The sequence below is a fragment of the Pelophylax lessonae genome (genome assembly GCF_965119305.1).
Source record: "Pelophylax lessonae genome assembly, chromosome: 4".
Lineage (NCBI taxonomy): Eukaryota > Metazoa > Chordata > Amphibia > Anura > Ranidae > Pelophylax > Pelophylax lessonae.
The window spans coordinates 156,943,191-156,966,428 of record NC_138771.1 but is presented as its reverse complement, the minus strand read 5'-3'; the positions used below and the strand labels follow the sequence as shown (position 1 = coordinate 156,966,428).

Genomic DNA, 23,238 nt, shown 5'->3' with positions numbered 1-23,238 from the left:
CGGTAAAATCTAACTTTGCAAAGAATGCCTAATCATGTGTAAGGAAAATGTAAAGAATAAAAAAATCATACTTGCACACAAATGCATGATGGAAGTCAGCAAAGCTTTATCTCATTCACTAAGCTCTGGGAAAATGTTTGTGCAAAGTGCAACTTCCCTTGCAAAATGAACAGTCTATTTGCTTTTAGTAAATCAACTCCAGTGAACAGTATGTGTCATCTGCAATAAAAAGCCTGCCTGGACACCCTTTTTAAATTTTCACTTTAATTTGAAGCCAAGTACTGTGTTCCCAGCCTTACATGACAGAGCTGCATGTGGGGGTGTTGACGCTCAGAGGTTGTGCAAACCATATTACTACAGCGGGTAATAATGTGTGTCTATATGTGTGTATAGGACACAATAAAATATCATGGAAAAACATCAGGGAAAAACACGTGAAGCCCGGTTGCCCTTCTTCCGCTCCTAACATCAGACGCTGCCAGTCGCCGCCCTGCGGTCACATCCGCCTGTCCACCCGGAAGATAACAGAGCCGGTTCTCTCAGGTCTCTCTGGACCCCTCAGACATCCCGGACACCCCCGAGCACCGCTGACAGATGGACCATCTCCCCGGAGCCTGTCTCATCTACACGCTAATCTCTTTACCTCCATGTGAGTTAGGGCCCTTTCACACGGGCGATCCGTATGTCCGCAAATCATCCTATTTTTTTGCGGATGATTTACGGACATAATGCAAGTCTATGGCATTGCGGATGTCAGCGGAATACCATCCGCTGACATCCGATTTTCTTCCTTTCAGTTCTGTTCCGTTTTTTGGAACGGAACAGAACCCTATTTTTTTCTCCGATCAAAAATGGAAAGGAAGCAAAATCAGATGTCAGCGGTGTCATCCGCTGACATCCGCAATGCCCATAGACTTACATTATGTCCGTATATATCATCCTCAAATGGATGGGATGATATGCGGACATACGGAGCGGATGACACAAGTGTCATCCACTCCGTGAAAAAAAAAAGTCCCGCAGCGGAGCAAAAAACCGGAGCGGCCGTGTGAAAGAGGCCTTACTACATTTTAATTGTCACAATAAACCTTCATTGCACTCAGAGGCGCTCTCCCTCCTTCTTGTATTCTTACATGACAGAGCTGGGCCAATCAGTAGTGCTGTCATGTGAGAGTAAGAGAAACTGAATCAGTCACTGGATTTTTGGTTGGATCGATATGTTTTTGCTAGCACTTATTGAACAAATATTTAAAAAAAAAACACCTTAAGGCTCCTTTCACACGGCCGCTCCGTGTGTCCGCAAATCATCCCATCCGTTTGCGGATGATTTGCGGACATAATGTAAGTGAATGGCACTGCGGGTGTCAGCGGAATACCATCCGCTGACACCCGATTTTCCTCCTTTCAGTTCTGTTCCGTTTTTACAAATGGAACAGAACCCTATTTTTCCTTCCGTGTAAAAAACGGAAAGGAAGGAAAATCGGATGTCAGTGGTGTCATCCGCTGACATCCGCAGTGCCATATACTTACATTATGTCCGCATATCATCCGCAAACGGATGGGATGATATGCGGGCACACGGAGCGGATGACAGAAATGTCATCCACTCCGTGGAAGAAAAAAAAAAAAAAGTCCCGCAGCGGACCTTTCACACGGAGCGGCCGTGTGAAAGGAGCCTTAATACCATTGTCGACAGACCAAAGGGGCACAAAAAAGATTTGTATTTTGTTAGGTTTTACATTTGCTTTAAAGAGACCCTCTTGCACTGCACAATCACAGCAAAATGCCAAAGTCTCTTTGAAGCCCACACCCCAACCAATGTATATTTTCAATGAAATCACTCTCCGGCCACCCCTTCTTAGGTTACAGACAGTGAAAAATATTCAGTGCTTCTGCGTATTTGGTTTTCAGAAGGATAGATTACAGCTTTGACACTTATGTTTCCTAGATAAATCTGTTGCCTCTTTGTAAAACGTATAAGGACTCTACATCTGACACTTCTAACACATGATCCTTATAGGTACATGGCAGAGGCGTAACTGGAACCTTCAGGGCCCCGGTGCAAGAAACCATGAAGGGCCCCCCGGACCCCTGGCCGGGGCCCTTCCCTTCAAGCCTGGGGCTCTTCCCACTGATTCTGGGGCCCTTTACTCTCGTTGCGAGGCCCTTTATTACGGTCATGCAGCGGAACCCTTTCACAAGTTCTGCAGTGGGCCCCCTTCCTGCCATCTTGGGGCCTCCCCACTGAGGTGGAATGCCAGGGCTAGGTTGCAAGTGTAACCTTTGTGATCCTGGAAGTTCACCCACTGGTGTCAGTAGTTTACATTTTTTGGTATTTTAATTGTATTTTTTTTTATCATTTTATTTTATTTTTCTACAATGTCACTAACTATGACTCTGTCCATTCAGAAAAGGAAGGAGCTGGAAAATTACATATTTACTGACCCCTTCCTGGTTCCCTATTGTGACACATCCCCTGCAGCAGCCGGCAGGAGATGGGACGGAGCACAGTGGGGGGAGGTAGCACAGTGGGGGGGGGGGGGGGACCAGGGGAGCACACAGGGGCCCGGAGACAGCAGAACACAATTGAACTGGATAGGAGGAGTGGCGGGGGCAGCATACGGAGGAACCAATCTCCTCCATTTTCTCCCTGCAACTACAGGAGGAAAAAGGAGGACAGTGATTTCTCTACATGCTGCCCCCGTCGCCCCTCCTATCTAGGTGTACAGGGGAGCCGCACAGGCCCCCTGGAGCATGGGGCCCGGTTGCAATTGCAACCCTTGCAACCCCTGTAGTTACGCCCCTGGCACATGGGGAGAACTTTGGGAAGTAAAGTACGTAGACCCCTTTCACATGGACACTACCACCAAGTTTGCATGTTAGTTTTTCAAGTGGACTGGTTTAGAAGCTTCATGTTAGTCTATGAGCAACCAGATATAAACGGACTTGGGTCAGTTTACATCTAATTACCTCTGATTCCATCCAGGTCCAAAAATAATAAAAATCGAAAGGTCTGCATCCTTTTCGGACTTAAATGTGATGTATCTGACATAGCCTGATGTAAATGGGCGCAAGTCCATTTAGATCTGTCTACCCATAGATCTAAACTAGTCCAGAATGCTTTTTAAAAGCAGCAGAAAACTGCTCCATTCTGCTCCAATGCAGCAGAGGATTTGTTAACAGATCCCCAGCTGATTAGACCAGAGGGTGTCCCTGTGAAAGGGGTCTGATGCAAACACAATCCAATAAATCTTTACATGTCACAATGCCTAAAATGTTTTTTCAGCTGCTTGCAAGGAAACAAAGTATTTTATGCAAGAAAAATGTGGGAACAATTTGTTAAGCTGACAATCAACAATCAATAATGTGTTCTTACCTTTGAATGGGAAAATATTAAGGACTGATAATACATTGAATAAGAATAAATAAGTGTATGCAGAAAAAATAAATAGAGGGTCCATTCTTACCTTCAATAGCAGATCTTGATGTAGACAGTCGGAGTGTCAGGGCCAGCAGCACACAAAGTAGTAAAGTATGTATGTATGTAGTGAGCAGGGCCACGGCCATCAGACACTGCTGGGTGTCTTGTCTTCCGCCTGTGGAATTCCACAGTGGGGCAGCCAGAGGGGCTAAACTTCTACCCACATGTGCTGCGCATTGAAATCTGCTTTTAGACCACATGGGGAGGCTACAGGCTTTACCGTGTTGTAAGCCATGGAGTCTTTAGCTGTTTTCATAGCTTGAAGTCTCAGACAGAGGGTGGATTTCCACTTTCACTTTCATTTTTTTACAAATGAAGTCATTTTAAAGGGACAGTTGCCTTATTTCTAATGCATGTTTTTTTTTTTGTGTAAGATGAGCTTGGAAGTTCATGTTTTCCAAAAATGTTTGCTCTCAAAAGCTGAATACACACTTTACAATTTTCTTTAGATTTTTTTTCCTTTAGATTTACTAAAACCATATACACGAAATTATAAATGCAACACTTTTGTTTTTGCCCTCATTTTTCGTGAGCTGAACTCAAAGATCTAAGACTTTTTCTATGTACGCAAAAGGCCTATTTCTCTCAAATATTGTTCACAAATCTGCCTAAATCTGTGTTAGTGAGAACTTCTCCTTTGCCGAGATAATCCACCCAACTCACAGGTGTGGCATATCAAGATGCTGATTGGACAGCATGATTATTGCACAGATGTGACTTAGGCTGGCCACAATAAAAGGCCACTCTAAAATGTGCAGTTTTACTGTATTGGAGAGGGGGGGGGGGTCCAAAAACCAATCAGTATCTGGTGTGACCACCATTTGCCTCATTCAGTGCAATACATCTCCTTCACATAGAGTTGATCAGGTTGCAGATTTTGGCCTGTGGAATGTTGGTCCACAGGCCAGCCTATGGCACACCTGTGCAATAATCATGCTGTCTAATCAGCATCTTGATATGTTACACCTGTGAGGTGGATGGATTATCTCGGCAAAGGAGAAGTGCTCACTGGCGCAGATTTAGGCACCTTTCACACATACGATCCGTTGATGGATGAAAAATGGACATCAATGCATCTCTATGTGACAACGGATGATCATCTGTTAACATCCATTTTCATCTGCTTCTGTCAATGTCCATTTTTTGGAATGGATGAATGCCCTATTTTTCATCCGTCAAAAAAACGGATCGGACGAAAAACGGATGTAAACAGACAAACTGTCTGTTTTTCATCCATTTTTGCATTGTGGATATAAAAAAAAACGGATCAAAAACGGATACATTTTGACGTGACTGAACTGATGAACTGAAGGGTATGAAAGGGGCCTTAGGGCTCTTTCACACGGTCTGCCTCCGTAGGCGGATCCGTGCTGTTCAGCGGGGATGGATCCGCGATCCCCGCTGAGCCGGCGGATGACAGCTCCGTCTCTGCTTGCAGTGCGGAGAGGGAGGTGTCACAGCCCCCGCTGCTCTCTATGGGGAATCGGATGAGAGCAGACCGCCTGTCCGCTCTCATCCGATCCCATCCAATCCGATCCCCAGGACGGATGGAAAATAGGGTTTTCATCCGTCCAGATTTCACGGACAGGATCGGATGCGGATAGCAGCGGGTGTCAGCGGACATGTCACCGCTGACATCCGCTGCTCCATAGGGCTGAATGGGGCATCCGATCAGATCAGCCTAAAAAACTGACAGGCGGATCTGATCGGACCGCCCGTGTGAAAGAGCCCTTAGACAGATTTGTGAACAATATTTGAGAGAAATAGGCCTTTTGTATACATAGAAAAAGTCTTAGATCTTCGAGTTCAGCTCATGAAAAATAGGCAAAAAAAAAAAAGTGTTGCTTTTATAATTTTGTTCAGTGTGATATAAGGTCAAACCCTAACACTTTTTAATTTGTATGCAGTCAGGCAGGCCCTTGTACTACATATTTGAAGGTAAAAGCTAATGGAAATTGATCAAAAAAAAGTTGTATAGTGTGTATCCAGCGTAAATGTCATCAATCCAATGAATAAAATAACCACCCCCCAACAGTGAAGTGGCTTTCAGAAGGGGGGATCATCTTGTTGTCCTACTGCTGGGAAACTTGAGGACGATTCTGCTGAATCCTGGGGATAAATATTGAGGATAAAAGGCTCTTTGTTGCAAAACAAATCAGGGACAAAATATGAGCCGATTCACACTGAGGCGATCCGACTTCGAGGGGCGACCTGTGAAGTCACGGTGCACAGCAAGTACCGCGACCTCGGCGCGACTTGCAGGGACTTCACATAATGGAAGTCAATGCAAGTCGCTCCCAGGTCGCCCCAAAGTAGTACAGGACCCTTTTTCTAAGTTGGAGCCACTTGTGTCGCTCCTATTTGAACGGGTCCTGTACTACTCAATGGACCGCGACCGACCGCGACTTGTCAGGCTGACAAGTCGCGCTAGTCTGAATGGGCTCTTTAGGAGTCTTTTGTAAGGATTGAAGATCCCCACAAAAAAACAAAAACACCAACATGGTGTAGCACCCTCTAGTGTGTGCTACTTGTGAGAGAGTAGGAAAAAGCATATTCTGGCCAGGAATAACCTGAGTCACTAAATTGGGTACTGGTTATTAGAGGCCAGGGCTGGATGACTCATTTTGGTAGCTCTATCTGGTGCCTCCCCCTGGTCTGGAAGGTTGGAGAACCTTCTTGAACTAGAGGGTGGGAGTTAGGAGGGGCTGCCATGAATATTTGTAGGGCCTTGGCCAATCCCCAGAAGTGGGATGGCAGGAGGTAGAGATTACTGCATTAATATACATGGGCTATGCCAGCAGGGGCATTTGGGTTGAAGATGGAGATACAGTGTTAGGGAGGCTGTCAGTGGCCCTGAGGGTGTCCTGCCTTGGGCCGGGGCTCAGGTACTAGAAGGATCCTGCCAAAGACACAAGGAAGGAAGCTTTCCTGGAGGTACGGGAGCAAAGAGAAGAGAGTGTGAGTAGTGAACACTGGTGGGAACTAACAAAGGGGGGAGACTGCCACATATAGCCAGTCTCCCTTGAAGACAGTGGCAGGCTTAAGTCTTTTACCTTTTTCCTAGGAGGTCTCCAGAGAGAGAGAAAGAGTCAGCTGGGTGGGCTGGTGAAGAGTCAGTCGGGAAGACTGGTGTAGAGAGGCAGCCAGGCCGGCTGGTAAAGAGGCAGTTGCAGCCAGGCAGGCTGGCATTGCCTGAAGAAGTGGTGCTGGGATCAGTGGCCACAGAGGAAGTGGAAGGAAAGGTTACATGCTGTGCCACTCCACATGTGCTACTGTTTACCACTTCTGGACCGGAAGGTTTCACCCTCTTAATAACCAGGCCATTTTTTTGCGATAAGGCACTTTGTTATTTTGACTGAAAATTGTGCAGTCATGCAACGCTGTACCCAAATAAAATTGATGTCCGTTTTTTCCCACAAATAGAGCTTTCTTTTGGTGGTTTTTGATCATCAACCAATATGTATTTTTTACTTTCTGCTTTAAAACTTATCCAATAAAAAAATGAAAAAAATCTAATTTTTTCATAATTTTAGGTTAAAAAAAAAATCCCAAAAAGTGTATATTGATTGGTTTGCGCAAAAGTTACAGAGTCTACAAACGAGGGGATAGCATTATGGCATTTTTATTTTTTTTTACTAGTAATGACGGCAATTAGTGATTTTTAGCCGGACTGCGACATTGCGGTGGACAGATCAGACACCTAACTGACACTTTTGACACTTTTGAGGGGACCAGTGACATTACTACAGTATTCAATGATAAAAATATGCACTGTAACTGTAACAAGGACACTAGCAGGGAAGGCGTTACCACCAGGGGCAATCAAAGGGTTATGTGTGTCCCTAGGGGAACCTTTCTAACTGTGTGGGGAATGCAATCTGTATGCCTATTTATTGCACTGCTAATTCTATCTGTAGAAATACAGTTTCTCTTTATGTAGAGAAGACAAGAGTGCTGAAACACAAAATATTTTTTTTACATATAGTATAAGATGTATCTCCATAGGAATCATTTCCAGACAAGAACCTGTTCTTTGTAGGACCTGCTGTAGATACAGTATCTCACAAAAGTAAGTATACCCCTCAAATTTTTGTAAATGTTTTATTATATCTTTTCATGTGACAACACTGAAGAAATAACACTTTGCTACAATGTAAAGTAGTGAGTGTACAGGTTGTATAACAGTGTAAATTTGCTGTTCCCTCAAAATAACTCAACACACAGCCATTAATGTCTAAACCGCTGGCAACAAAAGTGAGCACACCCCTAAGTGAAAATGTCCAAATCGGGCCCAATTAGCAATTTTCCCTCCCCGGCAGTGGCGTAGCCTGGGGGGTGCAGGGGGGGCCGGCCGCACCGGGCGCAACATCTGGGGGGCGCATCTGCAGTGTCACTCTGTCTGACTCTGACATACACAGTTCACACACTGTCTGCGGCTGCCTCCATCTTTAGGCTGGGAGATGTCCAGCGCGGCTGCCCTATGGCTGAAAATGGCGGGGCGGGGGGCTTGACTGTGCCTCACCTGTCCATTGGTGTAGGGTGGGGTGGCGCAAGCCAAGCCCCGCCTATGCCCCCTTTCCTCTCAGCTCAGTCAGTTTAGCAGCAAGTGAGTCAGCAGCCTGATGCTGTCACAGAGTCAGCAGCAGTGGCGGCTGGTGCGTTGGGGGCGCAGGGGCGCCGCCCCCCCATCCATGCGTCCTGTCCCCTAACATACATGCCGGGCGCCGGGCGCATGGAGCTCAATGGGGTTTTTCTTTTTTTTAATCACCTGATTAGAGCCAGGGGGGCACGTTGGTCTCTCTGCATTGAAGGGGGCACGCTGGTCATTCTGCATTGAAAGGGGGCACGCTGGTCATTCTGCATTGGAAGGGGGCACGCTGGTCTCTCTGCATTGAAAGGGGGCACGCTAGTCATTCTGCATTGAAAGGGGGCACGCTGGTCTCTCTGCATTGAAAGGGGGCACGCTGGTCTCTCTGCATTGAAAGGGGGCACGCTGGTCATTCTGCATTGAAAGGGGGCACGCTGGTCATTCTGCATTGAAAGGGGGCACGCTGGTCTCTCTGAATTGAAAGGGGGCACGCTGGTCTCTCTGCATTGAAAGGGGGCACGCTGGTCTCTCTGCATTGAAAGGGGGCACACTGGTCTCTCTGCATTGAATTGCATCAATATTTTCATAACAAACAATACATGTGCTTAGGGGGCGCAAATTACTTGCCTTGCCCCGGGTGCTGACAACCCACGCTATGCCACTGCTCCCCGGTGTCATGTGACTCGTTAGTGTTACAAGGTCTCAGGTGTGAATGGGGAGCACATGTGTTAAACTTGGTGTTATCGCTCTCACTCTCTCATACTGGTCACTGGAAGTTCAACATGGCAACTCATGGCAAAGAACTCTCTGAGGATCTGAAAAAATGAATTGTTGCTCTACATAAAGATGGCCTAGGCTATAAGAAGATTGCCAAGACCCTGAAACAGCTGCAGCATGGTGGGCAAGACCATACAGCAGTTTAACAGGACAGGTTCCACTCAGAACAGGCCTTGCCATGGTCGAACAAAGAAGTTGACTGCACATGCTCAGCGTCATATCCAGAGGTTGTCTTTGGGAAATAGACGTATGAGTGCTGTCAGCATTGCTGCAGAGGTTGTAGGGGTGCGGTATGTCAGTGCTCCATATGCCGCACACTGCAGCCTGGTGCTGTCACAGAGTCAGCAGCAGTGGCGGCTGGTGCGTTGGGGGCGCAGGGGCGCCGCCCCCCCCCATCCATGCGTCCTGTTCCCTAACATACATGCAGGGCGCCGGGCGCATGGAGCTCAATGGGGTTTTTTTTTTTTTAATCACCTGATTAGAGCCAGGGGCTCTAATAGGCTTCAGAAAAGAGTGGACCCGGGGCCGAACCCATTGTGTGACAATAGCGAATAAAAATTCGCTATTGTCACACGGATCCTCCTCCTGGCCAATCAGGAAGCGGGTCCGAGACCCGCTTCCTGATTGGCCGAAAGGCAAACGCATGCCATTGGCCGAGGAGGAGGCGGGAGGACTCAAGGAGACAAGAGGAACTGAGGAGAAGCCGCCGCTGCAGGTAAGTTTCTCTGCATTGAAGGGGGCACACTGGTCACTCTGCATTGAAAGGGGGTACGCTGGTCACTCTGCATTGAATGGGGGCACGGCACGCTGGTCACTCTGCATTGAAAGGGGGCGCGCTGGTCACTCTGCATTGAATGGGGGCAAGGCACGCTGGTCACTCTGCTTTGAATGGGGGCACGCTGGTCTCTCTGCATTGAAGGGGGCACGCTGGTCATTCTGCATTGAAAGGGTGCACGCTGGTCATTCTGCATTGGAAGAGGGCACGCTGGTCTCTCTGCATTGAAAGGGGGCACGCTAGTCATTCTGCATTGAAAGGGGGCACGCTGGTCTCTCTGCATTGAAAGGGGCACGCTGGTCTCTCTGCATTGAAAGGGGGCACGCTGGTCATTCTGCATTGAAAGGGGGCACGCTGGTCATTCTGCATTGAAAGGGGGCACGCTGGTCTCTCTGAATTGAAAGGGGGCACGCTGGTCTCTCTGCATTGAAAGGGGGCACGCTGGTCTCTCTGCATTGAAAGGGGGCACACTGGTCTCTCTGCATTGAATTGCATCAATATTTTCATAACAAACAATACATGTGCTTAGGGGGTAAGGGTTTCTTTAACTAATCTAGTGGAAGAGACTTGAGTGCTAAAATCCCACGGGTTAGGGGGCGCAAATTACTTGCCTTGCCCCGGGTGCTGACAACCCACTCTACGCCACTGCTCCCCGGTGTCATGTGACTCGTTAGTGTTACAAGGTCTCAGGTGTGAATGGGGAGCACATGTGTTAAACTTGGTGTTATCACTCTCACTCTCTCATACTGGTCACTGGAAGTTCAACATGGCAACTCATGGCAAAGAACTCTCTGAGGATCTGAAAAAATGAATTGTTGCTCTACATAAAGATGGCCTAGGCTATAAGAAGATTGCCAAGACCCTGAAACAGCTGCAGCATGGTGGGCAAGACCATACAGCAGTTTAACAGGACAGGTTCCACTCAGAACAGGCCTTGCCATGGTCGAACAAAGAAGTTGACTGCACATGCTCAGCGTCATATCCAGAGGTTGTCTTTGGGAAATAGACGTATGAGTGCTGCCAGCATTGCTGCAGAGGTTGTAGGGGTGCGGTATGTCAGTGCTCCATATGCCGCACACTGCATCAAATTGGTTGTATGGCTGTTGTCCCAGAAGGAAGCCTTCTCTAAAGATGGACAAGAAAGCCCGCAAACAGTTAGCTGAATAGAAGCAGACTAAGCACATGGATTACTGGAACCATGTCCTGTGGTCTGATGAGACCAAGATAAACGTATTTGGTTCAGATGGTGTCAAGCGTGTGTGGCAGCAACCAGGTGAGGAGTACAAAGACAAGTGCGCTTTGCCTACAGTCAAGCATGGTGGTGGGATTGTCATGGTCTGGGGCTGCATGAGTGCTGCCAGCACTGGGGAGCTACAGTTCATTGAGGGAACCATGAATGCTGACATGTACTGTGACATACTGAAGCAAAGCATGGTCCCCTCCCTTCGGAGACTGGGCCAAAGACAGGATTCAAACATGTTAACGACCTCCAAGATGACCACTGCCTTGCTAAAGAAGCTGAGGGTAAAGGTGATGGACTGGCCAAGCATGTCTCCAGACTGAAATCCTACTGAGCATCTGTTGGGCATCCTCAAATAGAAGATGGAGGAGAGCAAGGTCTCTACCATCTACCAGCTCCATGATGTCGTCCTGAAGCAGTGGAAGAGGACTCCAGTGACAACATGTGAAGCTCTGGTGAACTCCATGCCAAAAAGGATTAAGACAGTGCTGGAATATAATCATGGCCACACAAAATATTGACACTTTGGGCCCAATTTGGACATTTTCACTTAGGGGTGTACTCACTTTTGTTGCCAGTGGTTTAGACAATAATGGCTGTGTGTTGAGTTATTTTGAGGGGACAGAAAATTTACACTGTTATACAAGCTGTACACTCACTACTTTATATTGTAGCAAAGTGTAATTTCTTCGGTGTTGTTACATGAAAAGATTTAATAAAATATTTGTAAAAGGAAGGGGCGTGGCCTGAAGCTCAATGGAGTAGGACGCACTGACCGTGAGCTTCGCTGGCATCATCCTGATTCTACGATCCTGCTTCCTATCTGACGTCTGACTTACCCTATATTGGCTCCTATTCCTGCACGGACCCGGTGGCAGTATGTCTCCCCCTCGGCAGAAGTCCGAAGCCGCCGCTAAGTTGGATAAATTCCGGCACAAGGACAAGGAGTCCCCACCGGAGAATGGCCCGGCCCAGTCTGGCTCCTCGGACGCTCCCGCCACTGACCTTGCACAGGTCCTGGATGCCATCTCAACCTGCCAGGCGACCCTGACGGCGAAAATTGAGGAGGTGAAAATCGATGTCTCTCTCATCCGGGAAGACATGCAGCGGCTCCGGGAGCGGATGTCGGAGACGGAGCGCCGCCTGGGCCATGTGGAGGATGCGTTTCCCCTTCTGCAGGCCTCCTCTGATCAGGCCGAACGCCGCATCACCCTGCTCTTGGCTAAACAAGATGACCTAGAGAATCGCATGCGTCGCAATAATTTGCGATTTGTCGGCTTGCCTGAGGGTGCTGAGGGGGCCTCCCCGGCCACCTTCCTGGAGGACCTACTTGTTACTACCTACGGCCGTGAACCCTTCTCTCAGTCCTTTGTGGTGGAGCGGGCCCATCGTGTGCCGTCCAAGCCGCCGCCCCCGGGGGCTCCTCCACGGGTGTTCATAGCTAAATTCCTCAACAACAGGGATCGTGATGTTATCCTCCGCCTGGCCCGGGATAAAGGCAATATTCCTCATCTCAACTCCCAAGTGTTAGCTTTTCCTGATTTCTCTGCGGAGGTCCAGCGGCGTCGGGGCAAGTTTGTGGATATCAAGCGGAGATTGCGTGCCTGCAATCTGAAGTACGCTATATTGTTCCCGGCTTAGAGTGGTCGGTGAGGACCGGGTGCACTTTTTTGAAGACCCGGATGAGGCTGTGGCGTGGCTGGACAGACTGTGCCCTGCTTGAGCTGTAAGTACTCTGACTCTCCCATGCCTCCCGCCCGTTGTGCCTATTTTTCACTGTTCCTGGCTGCTATGGATCGCCTGGGGCTCCTGTCGTTGGGGCCTGTGTCTCACTGTTTGTGCCTGCTGGGGGGGGTTTTGGAGCAACTACCTGCTATGACCTTTAACTGTTGCCCCTGCTCCTGGACTCTCCTTTTCCCCCCTCTTTCATTGTTTGGAAGCTGTTTACACTGTTATTTTTCCGGCCTGACTGATGGACTTTCAACAGACTGCCGTGCGGTCTCACCTCCGGTTTGTTCTACCTGCACGGCCCCTGGATGTCATGTCCCCTGGGAGCTGTTAACCGGATGCGTCAAGTGACCTCTTTTGTCCTTCAGAGTATGGTTGCCCCCCAGCTGCTACGTGCCTGTGTAGCCACCTCGTATTGGGCACTTGTTTTTTCAAGCTTGGTACCCCAGCCGTGGTTGTGTTAGATCCTTAGGGGTCTTCACCATGGCTGGTGAAATTTTTTTCCAATTTTTGTTGGGTTTCTCTGTTCGGGGTTGTATGCTCACACAGGTTGGGGTTGGTGTAGAGCTGGGTGGGTTAGGGTTTTGTTTTTTATGGATGTTTTTTGTGTACTGCATATGAATCACTTACACTACTGTGTTGTGTGCATATTTCCCTATTGTGCGTTATGCTTCTGTTTTTTTATTTTTCTTATCATGCATTTCCCTGCTGTATTTTGTAGTTTTATGCTGTGCCTCCCTGTAGGCTCGGTCTCCACTAATGTGTGCTCTCCTTCTGATATTTTTTTTCTGTTCCCATGGCCCCACTGAAGGTGTTGCTTTGGAATGTCCGTGGCGCAAGGGACAAAATTAAACATACGGCCCTTTTTACTTTTTTGAAGGCCCAACCGGCCGATATTATTGTTTTGGTTGGAACCCACGCCACTGGCTCTATGGTTCGTGCACTCAAGAAGCCGTGGATGGGTTGGGCCTTTCATGCCACGTACAGCTCCTATTCCCGTGGTGTCTCTGTGCTGGTGGCTAAGTCCCTCCCATTTGCTGTTTGCTCAGTGGAGACCGATCCTCAGGGTCGCTATGTTTTTCTGCATGTGACTCTGGCTGGATCCCCTATGTTGCTAATGGCGTATTATGTGCCTCCCCTATTTACTGGTGCTGCCCTTGGGGCGGGTTTTGATTTCATGGCCCGGCACCCCTCGGTGCCTGTTGTCTGGTTAGGGGACTTCAACATGACCATTGACCCCATGTTGGACAGGGTGGGTTCTGACCCCTCTGTTCGACCATCGGGTGGTTTGACCCGCTTTGGTCATGTTGTGGCTCAGTTCTCCCTTATTGATACATGGCGCCACCTTTACCCCACCAAAAAGGCTTACTCCTGCTTTTCTGCGGCTCATGCGTCCATGTCCCGCATCGATTATATTTTTATTTCTCCGCAGCTTGCTCCTTGTCTGCGGGCAGCAGGTTTTTGCCCCCGTATCCTGTCTGATCACGCCCCTTACTGGGTGGTCCTGGATGTTTTGTCCAGACCCCCACGCAGTAACTGGCGTCTCAATCCGTTTTGGCTGGATGTGATCCCTGACACTGAATCCATGGGAACAGAATGGGACTCTTTTTTTGAGTTCAATGACGGCACTTCAGATGTCCTGACGGTGTGGGATGCGTTTAAATCCCATGCACGTTTACATATATCGGAGGTTATCTCTAAATTCAAGCGACAGTCTCGAGCCTCTTATGCCCAGATATTGGAGGAGCTAGCTTCTCGGGAGGCTCAGTATGCTTTGGCGCCGACTCCGGAAGCCCTGGCTAGCCTTCGGTTACAGACACGGGTGGCTGAGCAACTTAGCTATGAACGAGCCCGCCATAAAATGTTCTTTGCTAGACAGCGTATTTTTGAACAGGGTGAACATCCGGGTAGGCTTCTGTCGTACCTGGCTCATTTTGAGGCCTGTCCCCCCGATGTTATCTCCCTAGCTGCCCCGGACGGCTCTCTGGTTAGTGACACTGCCCAGGTTGCTGGCATGTTTGCCGAGTTTTTCCGTGACACATACTCCTCTAAGGTGGCCTACGATCCCCCTGAACTGCTCACCTTATTTGCTGATCTTACCCTTCCCCAGCTCTCGGCGGACCAGCTGGCGGCCCTTGAGGCCCCCTTCTCTGCTGAAGAGGTGCAGGTGGTGATTTCTAGCTTTGCCCGCTGTAAGGCCCCGGGTATAGATGGGCTCCCGATAGAGTTTTATATTCACTTCTCCTCTACCCTTTTTTCCAGACTCCTGGCCCTATATCGATCCATATTTGAGGGAGCTGCTCTGCCGGATTCTATGCGTGAGGCTCTTATAGTACTGCTCCCGAAGCCGGGGAGGGATTTTGGCTAAAATACTGGCTCTCCGCTTAAATCAAGTTATCCTTACATTGATACATTCTGACCAGACCGGTTTTATGCCCACGAAAAACACTGCTTACAATACCAGACGCCTTTTTATGAACTTACAGGCCTCACACGATCAGATAGGGTCTCGTGTGGTGGTCTCGCTTGATGCGGCAAAGGCCTTCGATTCTGTCGAATGGACTTATTTGTGGCACTGTTTATGCTCCTTTGGTTTTGGCCCGCGCTTCATCGAGTGGTAGACCATCCTCTACGATGCCCCCCGGGCACTTGTGTTGGCGAATGGGTGGACCTCTGATGTGTTTCCTCTTTCTCGGGGCACGCGTCAGGGGTGCCCTGCCTCTCCCCTATTGTACGCACTTGCGGTGGAGCCTTTGGCGGAGGCGCTTCGCTCGCATCCGGGCATCGCGGGACTCTGTGTCGGCCCGCTGGTGATTGATCGTGATTGAACGTTTTGGCTAGTTTTCCAGGCTACGCATCAACTGGGATAAATCTCAGATCCTTCCCATGGATGTTTTCCCCCCTACTTCGGATCAGGCCTCCTCGCCACTACAACGGGTAAGTAGGGTGAAGTATCTAGGAGTATGTGTTTCTCGCGATCTCTCGGAATATGTTTCCCTTAATATTGAGCCAGTTATCGCCCTGTTTAAAGCTAAATTGCAAACGTGGGCTAGGCTTCCCTTAGCGGTGATGGGCGTATAGGTCTCCTTAAAATTATCCTTTTACCTAAAATATTGTATGTCCTCTGGCACTGCCCTACGTATGTGCCCCTCCGCTATTTTAAGGTTCTAGAGTCCCTCTGGAACTCCTTCATTTGGGGCTCCTCCCGGCTCAAGTTGTCCTCGCGTGTGCTCAGACTCCCTACCTCCCTGGGGGGCCTTGCTGTCCCGGATCTCCCCCTGTATTATTTGGCTGCTCAGCTGTCCCATTTTTTCCACCTCGATAAACAGGATAATCTGCGGTGCCGTCTCTTGATCTGTATGGATTCGGGAGCTGATGTCCCTCACCCATTTTGTGATCTTTTCCGGGGGGTGCATGGGTCTCGTCGGTGTCCTCCGTGTGGGGGTCTCCTCTATAACTATAAACGGATCTGGGATGTGGCAATGCAAAAGATGGGATGTGAAACTTTCCATGCTGATACTCCGCTGTGGTTAAATAAAACGTTACCCGAACTCCTACTGCTCCCTGATCCGAAGGTTTGGATCTCTAAGGGTGTTTTCCTGCTCTCTCATGTAATACATCAGGGGTCGGTGAAAACATATAGTCAACTCAAGCAGGAATTTAACCTTCCGCCCAGCATGTTTTTTCGTTATATGCAACTTCATCATGCTTTGCGGGCCCAGTTCCCGGTGACGTGTCCTGTTGTGGAACCACTGGATCTGTCTAGGGTTCTCATGGGAACGGATCACTGTAAACTGATTGCCCTACTGTATGAAATGTTGGTGACTCCTGCGGCTACTAAAGCTGCGTACCACCTTAAGTCTAAGTGGGAACCATTGTTGGGGGAGGTTCTGGATGAGGACTGGGACGATGTTTTGCTTTGCACCAAATTTGTTTCCCCCAAGATGTCTGACTGTTTTACCCATGTCTGTATCCTTCACCGGGCATATCTTACTCCCGAACGCATGGCTAAGTTTTGTCCCACCCGGGCTTCCCACTGCCCTAAGTGTCGGCTGGTACATTTGACCATCTTTTGTGGCACTGCCCGCGTGTGCGGGGATTTTGGGCCCAGGTTGTCCAATTTTTCCATGACCAGATGGGTGCTCCTGTAACACTCGACCCCAGATTGTGCCTCTTGGGGCTGTTCCCTGACGCTGAGCTGGACAAACACTTGGTTACCTTTTTGCACGAAACCCTCTTTTTGGCCTGTAAACTTTTGGCTAGGGGTTGGATCCAACAGGCTGCGCCTACTTTGGCTGCCTGGATCAATGAGGTAAATGTTACTCTCCCCTATAAGAAAATTATCTATGTTAAAGAGGAAGTAAACCCTCCTCGGGAAGTTGTACCTATAGGTAAGCCTATGATAAGGCTTACCTATAGGTACTGTAAATATCTCCTAAACATGTACCGTTTAGGAGATATTTACCTTTAATGCAGCCAGTGACGTCACTGGTGCATGCGCTCTGAAGGAACGGCTGATCGTGCCGTTCCTTCAGAGCCCCGTGTCGTGACCGTCGGCTCCCGCGCGTGCGCGGGAGTGACGTCACCGCGGCTCCGGCCAATCAGATGGCCGGATGCCGCGATCCCGGAAGACGGGCGACTGAACATGTCGCTCGTCATACAGGTGAGTGAGCGGCACGGCTGGGGCTCGTTCTAAGGTAAGTATTTCATAATGAGCTAGTATGCGATGCATACTAGCTCATTATGCGTTTCTCTTGCAGGTTGTAAAAAAAAAAAAAAAATTTAAACGAGTGTACAACCTCTTTAATAGGGGTTGCCCGGGCAAGTATCATAAGGTCTGGGACCGGTGGCTCAATTCTTCCACTACTTGTACATCACGAGTGCTGTTTTGCTGACCAGATGTTAGATGCCTTCATAATGTTTCCTCTGTTTCGCAACAAGTCATATGTTTGGGATTTTTTTGCTGTCCTGTATTTTATGTCTCCATGCTGTTGTTCATTTTTTTTTTTTTTTTTTGCTGTTTACTGTCTAATGCCAGTTTTTGCTGCGTATGTTTTGTGTTGTTTTCAGTTCACAATAAAGTTGTTTCGATTTAAAAAAATATTTGTAAAAAATGTGAGGGGTGTACTCACTTTTGTGAGATACTGTAAGTGCCTCCAGCCATAATATACACATTTCTTCCAACTTAGACTGACTTTTAGATTGACCATTAATTTTAATGGGCTGCTCTTTGTGTGAAAAATGGGAAAAACGGTGCCTGTACCAGTTGAAAAATTGTGCTGCACTGAAATGCATGATATTGCAATGCCATTCGTTTTGGTTAGAGCAAGCATGCCGCTTTAGCAAGATGTGTAGTGGTGCTATTAAGAATTAATGTCTACAAAGGGCATAGGCTTTTGTGTGTTGCGAAAAATGTGAGATTTTGCACCTGTTCCTGCAACGCATTGGTGTGAACGAAGCCATAATGGGTGTTGTGACCCTAGAACAGGATGTGTTACTGGCAGGATCACAAGGTGAAAATATTGGAGAAAATACTGAAAAAGAAACCTAATACAACCACTGGATCTAAGTACCACTAAGCTGCAATAGTTGTATACATGATTTGTTGTTGGCCTTAGATATTTAAGTCACTTCATATTCCAAGTGAGGTAAAGTGCATAGCTTTTTAAAGATTTCTTCGTAGTTCCTGTCTATTTGACAGGTGTCAGAGAGAACTGAAAGTAAGGAAAAATCTCCCCACTTCCTTCTGTGGGGGTCAGACACAAAGTAGAGGGACAGCAATTAAAACACATTTCTAGAAGAGGACAAAAGGAACGCCTGTCAGCATTTCATTTCTGTGTGTCCATTTGAGAGTTTCCCTTCCCTACCTGTCCAGGTGACAGGTGTCAGACAAGAAGGAGAGGGGACATCTCTTTAACCATTTGCTGACTGCCCTATAGCACTTTTACTGCTACAGGGCGGCAGCTGTGCGCAGGATTACACACATATATATATATATATATATATATATATATATATATATATACGTGATCCTCCACTTCTGCCTGCAGGGGGTGCGCATATGACGCCGGCAGGCCGCTTCTGCTGTTATAATTCACAGTAGAAGCCAATCTGCAGGTCCTAGAGACTCAATGTCCTCCGGCACCTACCAAACGTCAGTAAAACACAGAGAACTGAGATATGCCTATGTAAACAAGACTTATCTCAGTTCTGACAGGGGGCAGGAATGGATTCTGTGTTCCTGCAAAGCAGAGACTACAGTCAATCTCTTCCCTTAGTGAAATCAGCACACTGTGTACACAAAAACACTGGCTAGGCACACAGCATCCCTTTGATTGCCCTAGATGTTTAACAGCTTCCCAGCCAGAGTCTTTAGTACAGTGACAGTGCATATTTTTAGCATTGATCACTGTATTAGTGTCACTGGTTCCCACCAAGTGTCAAAAGTGTCAGTTAGTTTCCGATTGTTTGCTGCAATATCACAATCTTGCTATAAGTCACTAATTGCCACCATTATTAGAATAAAAAAAGTTTGTGTAAGCCAATCAATATATGCTTATTGCGATTTTGTTTACCAAAAATATGTAGCAGAATACATATTGGCCTAAATTTTTGAAGAAATTCTATTTTTTTTTACATTTTTTATTGGATATGTTTTATAGCAGAAAGGATAAAATATGTTTTTTTTTTTTTTTTTAATTGTTGGTCCTTTTTTGTTTATAGCAGAAAAAATAAAAAAAAAACCTAGTGGTGATCAAATACCACCAGAAGAAAGCTCTCATTGTGGTGAAAAAAAGGACATCATATTTATTTGGGTACAGTGTCGCACGACCACGCAATTATCAGTTAAAGTAACGCAGTGCCGTATCACAAAAAAATGTCCTGGTCATGAAGGGGGGTAAATCTTCCGGAGGTCAAGTGGTCAACAAGGACACATAATTATAGACATAAATTTCAGTGAGGACACAGACGTCATTTAAAACCTGTATTTAAATATTGGAGATAACCATGTAACAGAAATTGGCCAAGTAATCAGGAAAGGGGTGAACAGTAACTTGACGTTGCTATGTAAATACAGAGTAAGATTAACTTTGAATATCGAGTAAAAGAACAAAAAAGCTGAGTATACAGTGAGTTGCAATGAACAACAAACACTAAGTTGTTACTAAACAGGAGCCACTAGAGGCAATTCTTTAAATAGGCACTAGGTGGCAGCACAGCACACTACAGTCTGTGAAACTGTAGGAACAGATTCTAGAAAAGAGTCACTATTGCCTCGTTTCCACTGAGTGGAATGGTTCGGATCGGGACAGATAGGAAGGGTGATAATGGTCTGGTCTATTCAGTTGAGCGTTTCCACTGCAAGTCGGACCTCCAGGGTCCATGTGGGGCGTACACCAAATGCCTAGCGTGGCGGCGTGGCGTCACACTAGCGCGACAACAGACATGACGCTACAAACAACAACAACAATGGAGGTCATCCAGCAGTTCGTCTTTGCTCTACTTGGCTTTTGGTTCTTACTAATCAAAATACATGTCACACAGTGTGAGAGAAGGTTACGAGCGGCAAAGCGAAACACAGCAGAAAAGAGAAGAAAACTTTTGGCTTGGTTCTTGAGTCAGGAGGAGAAGTACACCTTTGTGCGGCAAAGACAAAGACAGCAGCGTTATAGGGTAAGCAACATTATGCCAATTGTCATTTATTTCTACCCATATTAAAAAGTAAAATAATACAGAATATGACAAAATCTAATATAAGATGGGAAGGATATACAGTACATTATGTATTTAACAACATACATGTTGCACACGTCTGTAAACATGCACATTTGAAGTATTAAATATAATGCATAACTAATCATTAGTAGTATAATGAGTCTTTATGTATAAGGTGTAATTCTTCAAATGTGCATGTTTACATATGTGTATATCCTTCCCATCTTATATTAGATCTTTGCAGATTCTGTATTTTCTTATTTATGTATAAGGTGTAATACTTGCAATGTGTACTCATTGCTCACTTTTATACATGATGCTATCTGGCCGTGTAAAATATAGTATGTTGTATTAATATGTTTTTATTATTTGTGATATGGTAACATCTGTGTTTCCTTCTTTTAAAGATGCTTCTCCTTTTGTCAAAGCAGCGCCGCCGACCAGTCATTTGGGCTCTCCCCCGCGCCAATGAGTGGTGGGATGTGACCGTCCCAGGATTCACACACACACAGTGGGTGCACAATTTCCGAATGTCGGAGGAAACCTTTTCATACCTTTGTGCAAGGCTACGTCCAGCGATGGAGAAGAAAAGCACAAACTTCCGAGCCAGTTTGCCGGTGAGGAAAAGAGTTGCCATTGCACTGTGGAAGCTAGCTACCAACAGTGAATACAGAAGTATAGGTCATCTTTTTGGTTTCAGTAAATCATCAGTGTGCCGGTGTGTGCAGGACTTCTGTAAGGCTGTCTGCACATTGCTAGCTCCTGAAATTGTTCATTTTCCAGACAGGGAAAAGCTAAAAGACATGGCTGACTACTTTGAAAACAGGTGGGGCCTTCCACAGTGTGTTGGTGCTATTGATGGATCACACATACCAATAATAGCACCACAAGAATACCACACTGACTACTTCAACAGAAAGGGCTGGCATTCCATCATCCTCCAGGGAGTGGTGGATGGAAAAGGACTATTCTGGAGTGTGAATGTTGGAAAACCTGGGAGTTTGCATGATGCTCGGATTCTATGATTGTCCACATTTTGGGATTGGGTTGGGCAGGGAGGGCTGTACCCTCTTTGCACTAAGAACATTCGGGGGGTGAATGTTGGCTATTATGTGCTCGGGGACTCTGCCTACCCTTTACAAAATTGGCTCCTGAAACCATTTCCTGACAATGGCCGCCTGACACCAGAACAACAAACCTACAAGAAAACATCCAGGGCACGGGTCGTAGTTGAAAATGCTTTTGGAAGACTTAAAGGTAGGTGGCGGTGTCTTATGAAGAGGAATGACAGTGACATTCAACTTGTCAAATCCATGGTGCTTACTTGCTGTGCTCTTCACAATCTTTGTGAAGGTCATGGAGAAGACTTCCACCAGGATTGGAATACTTCTGCAGAAGAGACAGTACGGGTAATAGCACAGGAGTTTGAAGATGAGTGCAATGAAATACGTCAGGCTCTGGTGCGGCACCTCAACACCTAATTTCTTACCATGATTGTTTTAAAGTTTTAATAAAGTTTTACATTAATGAATCAGACACATCTAAAGTCTCTTATAAAATAAAATCTCTTTTATTCCACAACAAAAATATTCTTTCTATATTTTCTTACAAGTAAGAATTCAAAAAAATAAAACATTTTTACAAAAAAAATACTGAGAAATTACCAAAAAACAAAGGGTACAGGTCCTGTGCTGGCTGACAGGCACTATTGCCTTGGCGGTGGCCTGGGATCACGACTGGCTCCCAGCACTTGAACAAGCTGCCCAAGGACACCAAGGAAGGCCTAGTTGAAGGTAGCTAACTGCTCCATCTGCTGCCGGGCAATCTCAGCCTCCTGGCGCATAGCTTCCTTGGCATCCTGACGCAGTGCCTGAAACCACCGCTCAGAAAGGGTCTCCATCCTTTCCTGTTGTCTTTCCTCTACTGCCCTCATATCATCAATAACTGTGCGCAGATCCAGCTGCAACCGTCTCCTTTCACCTGGAATATACAAAATACCAGAATATTGATTTAAGAAAATGCACAATTATAAATTTCACTCTGATCATAATGTCTTACCTGTGTGACGTGGTGCATTTGGCGTACTCTGTGGTTGGCTTGGTGTTGACACAATCGTACTGGTGCTGCTGAAAGATGTCGATGGACCATCGTCTGAAAAGTTTGAGGTATCATTGGAGAGTCCATCCACAGTATCTGAAAATGCACATATCAAGGGTTTTATACACAAACAACGAGAAGAAGACACGGTGTACTATCTTATGGCAGTTATCATCAGGTAGTAAACAATGGGATGCAGAGTGGGTAAAAAAATGAGATGCCTATATTCTTCTGTGCAGGTATTTAAATAAAAAATAACGGAACTATATCAGTTTAAGGGCTAAGGTAGAATGAGAGCATCAGAAATCTCCATTATCTTTTCTACAGTTGTCTTTTTTTCTCAAAAATAGGGGCTGATTTATACAGACAGTACATTTCCCTATCCATTCTTTGATTAACTTTACTTGGCTAAAGTGCACTGTGGCGGCTTGAAATCATGCATGATAGCCTTTAATAGTAGTTTTATGCATATTCAGCACCTATTAATATTATCAAGCCCATACTAATTAAGCAAAACACCAGTCACACATTTTTCATTAATTATACAAAACAGTGCAGCCCTACTCCCTACCATTTTCTTTCAGTCCACTGCACAAATACAATTACATTTTTGGTTCAGAGTTAATGGTTTTGTGCAGTTATTTTTTTAAATTGTTAGCATAGGGAAAGCCAATGCCAAGCAGGAAAAAAAAAAAAAACTTACCAACAGGATCTATCATGGATTCGAGAAGTACAGATGCAGATGAAGATGCAGACCTCCTTCCCTGCCTTGGTTTGCCGGCCTATGCCCATAAATGGCGTCCATGGCATCATACCACTTCCAAGTACTTTGACTG

The 23,238-nt window shown here is 46.7% G+C and overlaps 1 protein-coding gene across 1 annotated transcript in view; it reads right to left on the bottom strand.

Moving 5' to 3' along the window:
- IL15RA (interleukin 15 receptor subunit alpha) overlaps positions 1 to 3,735 on the bottom strand; it is a 164,218-nt gene extending 160,483 nt beyond the window's left edge. Inside the window, exon 1 of the mRNA XM_082254181.1 lies at positions 3,468 to 3,735. Coding sequence (XP_082110307.1) covers positions 3,468 to 3,681 — 214 coding nt within the window. The 5' untranslated portion in view covers positions 3,682 to 3,735. The remainder of the gene's footprint in view (positions 1 to 3,467) is intronic.
- Between the last annotated feature and the right edge of the window lie 19,503 nt (positions 3,736 to 23,238).